Source organism: Zeus faber, assembly GCF_960531495.2.
Source record: "Zeus faber genome assembly, chromosome: 10".
Lineage (NCBI taxonomy): Eukaryota > Metazoa > Chordata > Actinopteri > Zeiformes > Zeidae > Zeus > Zeus faber.
The window spans coordinates 14,648,304-14,657,307 of record NC_137199.1 but is presented as its reverse complement, the minus strand read 5'-3'; the positions used below and the strand labels follow the sequence as shown (position 1 = coordinate 14,657,307).

Genomic DNA, 9,004 nt, shown 5'->3' with positions numbered 1-9,004 from the left:
GGGGAACTTCGAAGCAGAAGACATTCGGAAATGTAAATACCATCCCGTGAACAGCCCCCTCTGTCCCATCTTCCAGGTGGGCGACGTGCTCAGCTACACCGGCCAGGACGTCGCCTCCCTCGCCAAAAAGGTGTGGTCAGCACTCAGGCAATATTCCATTTGAAATGTTTTTTATTTATAATAAACAATTAAATAAACAATTAATATAATTTTTTTCCAAATGTCAAAATCCTTTGTAAAACCAAGGTATTTTGATATGTGGTATACATACATATATCTATAGATACATTTGAGCAGTTTTCACATTCTTCCTCCAAAAGCCGTAAAACTTGGCGTTTAGTGGAGCTTTCAGCAAAAGGACGTTGACACACACGCATCGCAGAAGAAACGCGGACTTTCCTGACTTTTTGGGGACCCGTCGTTCGCTTCTCCGATCCGCCGACGGCCATCATTTTGCCCGGCGCCACTTTGACTTCCCCTCAGCTGTCTCCATGTGACCCTCACGGCACAAGGCCCCCTCCTCGTCTTCGTACAACACAGCGGGCGGCCTTACCCCGAAATTAAAATCCATCTTCCTTTTGGTCTCTGTCCCACTCTCCCTCTCTCTCTCTCTCTCTCTCTCTCTCTCTCTCTCTCTCTCTCTCTCTCTCTCTCTCTCTCGCCCAGGGCGGAGAGATTGGCATCAACATCGAGTGGAAGTGCAACCTGGACTTATCCATTGATAGGTGTAAGCCCAAGTACTCTTTCACCAGGCTCGATACCCCGTTTGCCAACAATAGCAACTCCAAGGGCTACAACTTCAGGTAGGGGCCCGGCCGTCCCCGTCGCTCTGTTTTCTGTTGACCGGTTTATTTTTCCGCCCCGCTGTCCCTCGGTTCCTCTTGATGAAATCTTCCCCTTCTCCGAAGCTTTAACCGTCGATCCTTCACCGTCACTCTCTCCCCGGTCGCCGTCCGTAGGTTTGCCAAATATTTCAAGAAAGAAAACGGAACCGAATTTCGTACGCTGTACAAGGCCTACGCCATCCGCTTTGATATCATGGTCACCGGAAATGTGAGTTTTTGTGGGGTCGTTGGGTCGATCGAGTGTGGAGCATGTTTTGCATGGACTTGTGCTTTATTTAATTTCACTTTTTTTACTGGGTCCATCTCATCCATCGCCCCGCTCCGCTCTCCAGGCCAGAAAGTTTGACACCATCCCCACGCTGATCAACCTGGTCGCCGCCTTCACCTCTATCGGGCTGGTAAGGGGTCCCGTGGCTCCCCGGGGGCCGGACCGCAGAAGCGGAGGCGTTTAAACGTCAAAGGTTTCGTTTTTTTCGTACGTGGGCTTTGGTCCGGGCTCAACGTCTTCCCGTCTCTGTCCTCAGGGGACGGTGCTCTGCGACATCATCCTCCTGAACTTCCTCAAGGGGGCCGAACAGTACAGAGCCAAGAAGTTTGAGGAGGTAAAAAAAAAAAAACCCGCCTTTTCCCCACTCCCTCCTCCCTTCCGAAAGCCCCTCGCGCCCATCGGACGCCATCGCTTTTGCCGGGGGCAGCGATCGCCACTGGGAGCCACTTCTGGAGTCGACCGGAAACCTCTGACCTTCCCACAGGGCGGGCGGGCGAGCGGGAGGGAGTCGGGTGGGACTGTATCGTTCTTTGATTTCCTCCCTAATCTTGGTTCTCCCATCTCTCTCTCTCTCTTTTTTTCCCCGCTCCTCCTTGGTTTCTCTGGAAATCTCTCTCTCTCTCTCTCTCTCTCTCTCTCTCTCTGTCCCTCCGACCCCCCACCGCTCCCTCAGGTCTCGGAAGCCCAGATCGAAGCCTCCTTCCCCCAGGGCCGAGGCAGCCAGACGTCCCTCAAAGCGGAGATGAACAGCTCCTACGACTCCGGGGCCATTTCTCTCGATACCGAACAGGCGATCTGACCGAGGGCGCCCCCACCCACCCCCTCCCCACCCTCGTTTAAAGGGCGACGCTGACAAAAAGGCTTATCCTGCGTTCAGACGGGTTCAGGGAGACGGCGATGCCGGATATCATTACAGTGGAAGGACCTGAAGTGCCGCCGACCGGGGAGCGGTAACGGTAGAGCGTCCGACGTTCAAAGATTTCAATCGGCCTTTTTTGTCGTCCGCCACGGGATTCGCGACCGGATCTCACGCAACTACCTCACGCAAGGAGACGCTCAGGACACAACCGGCCCTGCCTCCAAAACATGTCAACAGATCAGTCATCCTTGTGGCTTTTTGGAAAGGAATTTAAAAAATAAGTGTTATAAGTTTGCGACACAACAGTAATAGAAAGTTGGAGTTTATAGTTAGATATGACTTATTTTTTTTTTTTTTAATATATTTTATTATTATTATTATTATTATTATTATTATTATTATTATTATTATTATTATTATTATTATTATCATATATTTTATTGCATTCAACATCATATGTGGAACATGTGGTCATGAATGGTTTGAATCGGTCTCCTGCCATTTCGTCACCACCTTTGTTTTTACTTTACGGTTTTATTTCTGTCGACCGTCTGATCTGAATCCATTTGAACGCAGCATAAACCATGGATAACGAAGACCTGGGATCGCTTGACTTTGCATGTTAGATAGGAATAAAGGGATCAGGGTTGGGTGAAACGAGGACCAGAAATCGGGGTGATAATAACAGAAAATAAGATAAGAACAAGGCCCACCATTACTTCACTTTTACAGCTGCTCATTACTCATCGCAGATCAAGTTCAAGTTCAAGAGATTATTTGTCACATACATATACATACGTTCATACATATATGCAGTGAAATGTCATGACACCCGGTGATTACTCACAATAAGCTCTATAAATACTAAAAAATACCAAATCAACCGAGGCTAATACACTTGAAGAAGTGCTCACTGATCGTAAGTTGTAACTAGTATCATAAAAACGCTCTCACTACAAGTATTCAACTGCAAACAGCTGTACACGAGAATGACTTTCAGATCCTTCCAGCTCCACCATCAGTCCCCCCCTGCTGCTTATCGATCAATATTGCAGTGAAGATGCCAATCAACAAAATCCCTCATCTCAAATATACTGCTCAAAACAACCTGCAAAGACCTTGCCTCTGTGCCCCTGTCCAAATGCGGTCCAAATGTAGAGATAGAAAAAAACTGGAGCTCTCTTCATGGCGTGAAACACTAATGTGGATGGCTCATGTGTGTTGTGTGTTTCTACCACGTATATTGTGTGTAAAAATGAATATGTGTGTGTGTGTGTGTGCCTAATGAGGGGGGTGGGGTGCTATATGCGGGTGGGGTTTGTGGCGTACCGATGGGGCCATTACGAGCCCATCTCTAGTCGATGACATGTGAGACGTTACTGCTGCCGTCTAATGGACTAACGTCCCATCCGGTAGAAATTGTCTCAGTTCAGTTCGCTCCGTCTTGTCAGATCGTCCAAAATAACAAGATTATCATCTGCCTTCATTTTGTCCCGTGCCTAATTTGGGCCCTCTCTTTTCTGTCTCCTCCCCCGAGTCGAAATTGAAAATGAAATAAAATACATGTAATCTGTAAGGTTTGAATTAAGTCGATCCTTTTGCACTTTTCTCTCTCTTCTAACACACACACACACACACACCTCTGACCATATTCAGGATATCAATCCTGGAATTTAGAGTATAATGAGGAGGTATCATTTTCTAGACTGGACCAGTGAACCCTGCGGTGTGGTGTGACGACGGGACCCAGCCTGTGTTCCACTGGTGGATCAAGAGGAACGACAACACACACTGATAGCCAGGTCTCCCCCCTCCCCTCCTCACCTCGCTTCCTTCCCCCCGAGGGCCCTCAGGGTGGGTGAGAGTGGTCAAAGGCCGACAGGGAGCCATCATCAAGGGCGGGAGAGAGGAGACCGAGAGGCCAAGATAGAGTCAGTGGCTGAGTTGTTGGTTCTGATCCACGTGAGGAAGGGAGGGGTGAAACAGAGGCTCTGAGGAAAGCTCGAAAGGGTGTGGTGTGTGTGTGTGTGTGTGCGTGCGTGTGTGTGTGTGCTTGGGATAGGCAAAGAGAGTGAGTGAGTGAGAGAGAGAGAGAGAGAGAGAGAGAGAGAGAAGAGAGGGAGAGAATATAACTGGAAGAGGAAGAGAGAAAATAATTCCTGGACCAGGAAGTCTTGCGTGCTGTCCAACACTGATTGTAGTTGTCTTTTTCAGTTTTGATGGGATATGCACTCAAAATTTGTACTTCCAAGTTTTTATTTTGTTTGACTGAAGGAAGAAAAGTCCCACTTCAAGCGCATAGTGAGAGTTGGTGTTGTTCCGCGTTGGCCGGTGGCTCACTATCAAAGGGAACCAACTGGTTTTATAAGGGAGAAAAAAATAGTTAAACTTTATGAAATGAGAGAGTCCCCCTCCCCCTCCGAATATTCATACATACCACCTGATCATCATTCCTGAACTATTGCAATGTCTGCTTCCAGCACACTTGCACTACTGAGTTACAATATTTCTATTTTCTCCATACATTTTTTATATTTCTATTTCTAATTGTTATTATTATCAATTTTTTAGTTAATTTGTATATCTTTAATTTTCATTTACCCATCTGTAATTCTAGTCTTAGAACTGTTCTGTACTGCTGAGCAGTTGTAACTCTTAACGTTTTTATCTATCTATCTATCTGTCTATCTGTCTGTCTGTCTGTCTATCTGTCTATCTATCTATCTATCTATCTATCTATCTATCTATCTATCTGTCTATCTATCTATCTATCTATCTATCTATCTATCTATCTATCTATCTATCTATCTATCTATCTATCTGTCTGTCTGTCTGTCTGTCTATCTATCTATCTATCTATCTATCTATCTATCTATCTATCTATCTATCTGTCTGTCTGTCTGTCTATCTATCTATCTATCCATCTATTTATCTGTCTATCCGTCTGTCTGTCTGTCTGTCTATATATCTAATCTGTTCTTATCTTTTCTTCCTGGTGTGAAGCAGGGTGCACAGACATTTATGGTGAGATCACAGACAAATAAAAACTAAAAAGCCTGATGATACTTTTGAGCTAAATACACAAAAATTCAACGCTGTATATGAATGTTTACTATCGAGCACATGGCATTTCTCCTTTGACTTAGTTCCAGTGTTCGTTTGTTTGAAACAAAGACCATCAACAATTTGTAAAAAAATGTTTAATTACGGTGGTCTCACTATTGATGTTCACTCACATTTCTAAAATAAAAAAACGTGCAATTTTATTTTTAAACTTGGGTCAACCTTACAACACTTACATTTAACATAATACCTTTAACAGCTCCATAAAGTGCCGGGTACAGTTTGAACTGTACAAATATTTGCAAAACCGACAAAAGGGGCCCCGCCCTGCTCTACAAACCATCCATCTTTGGCCTGAGATGAGGTGTCGGAGACGAGTCCCGTTCCCTCCTCGGTGTTGTTCAGTGTCTGGGCTTCCTCCCCATCCCTCGCCTTTTCAGAGCCCGTATCCAGGCAGGGAGAACCGGCCGCGGCGCGGGTGCCGCCATCGCCGCCCCCTCCTCCCCCTCCCCTTCCCCCTCCTCCTCCTCCTCCTCCTCCTCCTCCTCCTCCTCCTCCTCCTCCTCCAACAACAACAATACCGCAGTCTGCTCCATCCCGGCATCCTCCTCCTTCTCCTCCCATAAAGAGTTCTCCTCCGTCCCGGAATCCTCGCCCGGGTCCGGGTGCACGGGCGCGATGGTGACCAGCTCCTCCGAGAAACGAACCCGGCGGCCGTCCTCCACCCTCCTCTGAGGACGGAGGAGAAGGTGTCGGGGAGGGCAGAGTTGGCGGAGGTGAGGAAGGGGCGGTGGGACACGGGTGAGACACAGACAGAATGGTCAGACGGCACGCTTTAAGTCTCACCTTCTTGGTCGCCGTCTCCATCGATATCGAGGACTCTGAATCCTGCGACACGGAGTGCCTGAGGACGCCCTTCAGGGTTTTGGGGGGCGCAGATGGGCCGAGGGTGGACTTTGAAGGGTACGCGCACATCATAGCATCATCATCATCATCTAGTAAGTCTTCTCTCTCCTTCATGGTGAGGCGGTTCGCGGGTCCGGCTGGAGACGTGGATGCATCTAGGGACGGGAGGGACCAGAGAGAGAATTTTTAATCTTTTTTATTAATTATCTCCAGAATGGGCTTTTCGGCCACGACTGCCTGTCGCGTGAGGTTTTTCTGACCGGTTTTCGGCTCTTTTCCGCCCCCCGTCCTGCCCTCCACTGCTGGCTCTCGGTCTTCTCTGATACCCAGCGACTGATGAACCCTCTTTCGGTTTAGCTGGACGGTGCTCTTCGGGGCTGAGTTGTCCGCCGGTCCTCCGTGCTGCGAGTGAAAGCAGGCCAATGCGAATCACATTACTCTTTCCTCTTTTTGGGAAAGGAGTGCCGACAGCACATTCTACTGTACAGCGACAAAATCTAGATTTTGGTTCTGATGATATCGTCAAGCCCCGCCTGCAAACATTCAATCAACCGTCTTCGTTCGGAGGATTTAAGATTTTCATTATGTCTAATATCTTCTAAATAGGCGCATTCGCGTTCACGCAGCCACATACCAGTGATATCATACCTTCCTCAGATGCAAATATTTGTGGCCTGTTGCTTGGTGTTCCATTCCCAGTTCGTCGGCCACAAAGTCGGATTGGATGCAGTGCTCCATTGGTTCCGCTCGGGTGTCCCCGCCTTTAAGGCTCTGTCCCGAAAAGCCATTGGCATATGCAACGTCCATGTTGACAGGCACAGAAGCGTCAGCCGACGTGGCTCGCCGCCGGCAGACCGACAGCAAGGCAAGGCCGGGCTCGGCTCCTCCGAGGTTCCTCTGGCTGTGCTCTCCAACTGGAGGGCTGGCGCTCGTTCCTCCATGGCTGGCTTGCTGCGTCGCCGGCGTCTGATGGGTCGAGGCGTCTGACACGGCGGGGTCTAGGAACCTGGCCCACTCCTGACCCGTGAGGATCTCCTCCAGTAGGCTGAACGTCCCCAGGCCCAGGTCAAATTCGTTGATGGATCTGCCACGTGAGAAGAGATTCTCTGAGATAATTGTGGAAGACCACAAACAGCGGATCTCTGAATCCATAAAATGAACGAAATAAACTGAAGGAGATGGAGTTTTTTTTGTTACGGAGGAGATTTCCCTTCCTCCTGTACATATGAGTTAATGAGAATGCTGTGTGTGTGCGGTTTTTTGTTTTTTTTTGCCATCCACTGACAAAACGACATAATCAACAACATAGGAGTTACAAAACAGTACAGTGTATGTGTGTGAATTGGAACCTCTGATTGTGTCTGTGTATAATATGAGGAGCTAGTGCATGTTTATAGGGGACTCATTGTGATTAATGTTGATGCAGATGTGATTATGGGCAGGCTTTCATATGTACTGTATACAATATATACTGTGTATGTATTGTGTGGAGGATAGGGTGTGGAATGGGATTATATTGTGACTACATACTGCATAACAAAAAAATACCTGTGTGCCTTAATAAATGTGGGATGATCTAGAAAATGTGAGGTATGTGTGTGGAGCTGTTGCTGGCAAATTCCAGTTCTAGGTTCAGGGAAGTGTGTTAGTGTGTGTGAATATGAGTGTGTGTGTGTCTTCATATCTGTTACTAAGAAGGTGGGCGACGCCTCAGACTCATTCGAAACCTATTAACTGCTGCATACCTGCAGCTGCATATATTTTTTAAAATATTTATACCAATATTTTTCCACATGACTCGAAATGGCGGCCGGAACCAGCTAATAAACGCAAAAGGACCGACGAGGTGGCGAAGAGGATTGTGGCAGTTGCTGTCGGCGGTGACAGGGGTGTGTCTTGACACATCGGAGCAGATCCAGAGCCCCACTGGCTGCACGGATATCGTTAAAAACATCCCGTGAATGCCTCACATTCCTCAATGACATAAGAGCTTCGAGCGGTATCGGACGCTCACATTTGTACGTATGACGACAGATTGATACCTACCGCAGCATGCCTGTGTTACCAGGGTGAAAAGGCCTGAGCCATGTCCAAAAGGGCTTTTCTGAGAGGTGTTTTTAATTACCTGACGTGATTGTCAGAGGCGCGGTTATCGGGGTTATGTGTCGGGGGCGTCTCGGCGTGAGTCTCGGGCGCGGCTAGCGAACGGGAGGTCTTTTCTATCCCCTCCGCCGACGCGCCGCTGGGATGCTCCAACGTCGACGGCTGTCTTCTGGTTAAAGCCTGTTGGAACCAGTCGGAATTCTCATCAGAGGTTTAATGGCGAAACATGACTTCCGCCGGAAACGGTTTGAACACGAGGAGTGATTTCTACTCACGTTTGTCTCGTTCTCGCCTGTCCTCCCGTTCCCCCTGACCTCCTGCTTTCCTTTCTTGGCCTGACTCCCGCTTCTCTCCTTCCACCTCTCCTTGATCTTCTGTGTCCATCTCTTGGTTTTAATCTGCTTCGGCTTTGTCCCCGATGCGCCGGCGTCTGTCTTCAGGGGGATGCCCGGACTTCCGTTTCCCAGATGCGTCGTGGTCTTTCCTCCGCTTCCTGAGCTCCGGCCTGGGTTGGCCCCCTTTAAGGACCAAGGGTAGACTCTGGGGGCCAAACCCTGGACGTGGGAGCTGGGACGGTCACGGCTCTGACTCCGGAACGAAGTTCTGGACTCGAGCGTGACCTCGGGAGGAGTCCTGTCATCGTTGGGGAATTGAGAGGTCAAAGGTGAACCGTCTGGGAGAGAACCTCGGCCGTTATGATCATGTGCGACCGAACTGTACATCAAAACCACATTTTCTGTCCCTGCAGAATCACAATCCCCCTCCCTCTCCGCTTCCGTCTTATCGCCTCCTCTCTCAAAGGAAGTGGCATCGGTCTCATCCTGTGCCTCGACAGGAAGCAGCTGTCTACTTGCTGTTGCGGTAACCTCCAGCAACGATGTCTCTCGTTCCGAGCCGCAGTTGTCAGACTTATCAGTCGCAACGTTTTCTGTGTTGGAAGGGCGGGAAATGATACTCAGC

General features: G+C 48.6%; 1 protein-coding gene across 1 annotated transcript in view; it reads left to right on the top strand.

Moving 5' to 3' along the window:
- Positions 1-1,912, top strand: part of p2rx3a (purinergic receptor P2X, ligand-gated ion channel, 3a) — a gene marked incomplete at both ends in the record, with an annotated part of 5,425 nt that extends 3,513 nt beyond the window's left edge. Inside the window, 6 exons of the mRNA XM_080008138.1 lie at positions 1-130; positions 667-803; positions 960-1,053; positions 1,178-1,243; positions 1,370-1,447; positions 1,787-1,912. Of these exons, the coding sequence (XP_079864264.1) occupies positions 1-130; positions 667-803; positions 960-1,053; positions 1,178-1,243; positions 1,370-1,447; positions 1,787-1,912 (631 nt within the window). The remainder of the gene's footprint in view (positions 131-666; positions 804-959; positions 1,054-1,177; positions 1,244-1,369; positions 1,448-1,786) is intronic.
- Positions 1,913-9,004: the final 7,092 nt, after the last annotated feature.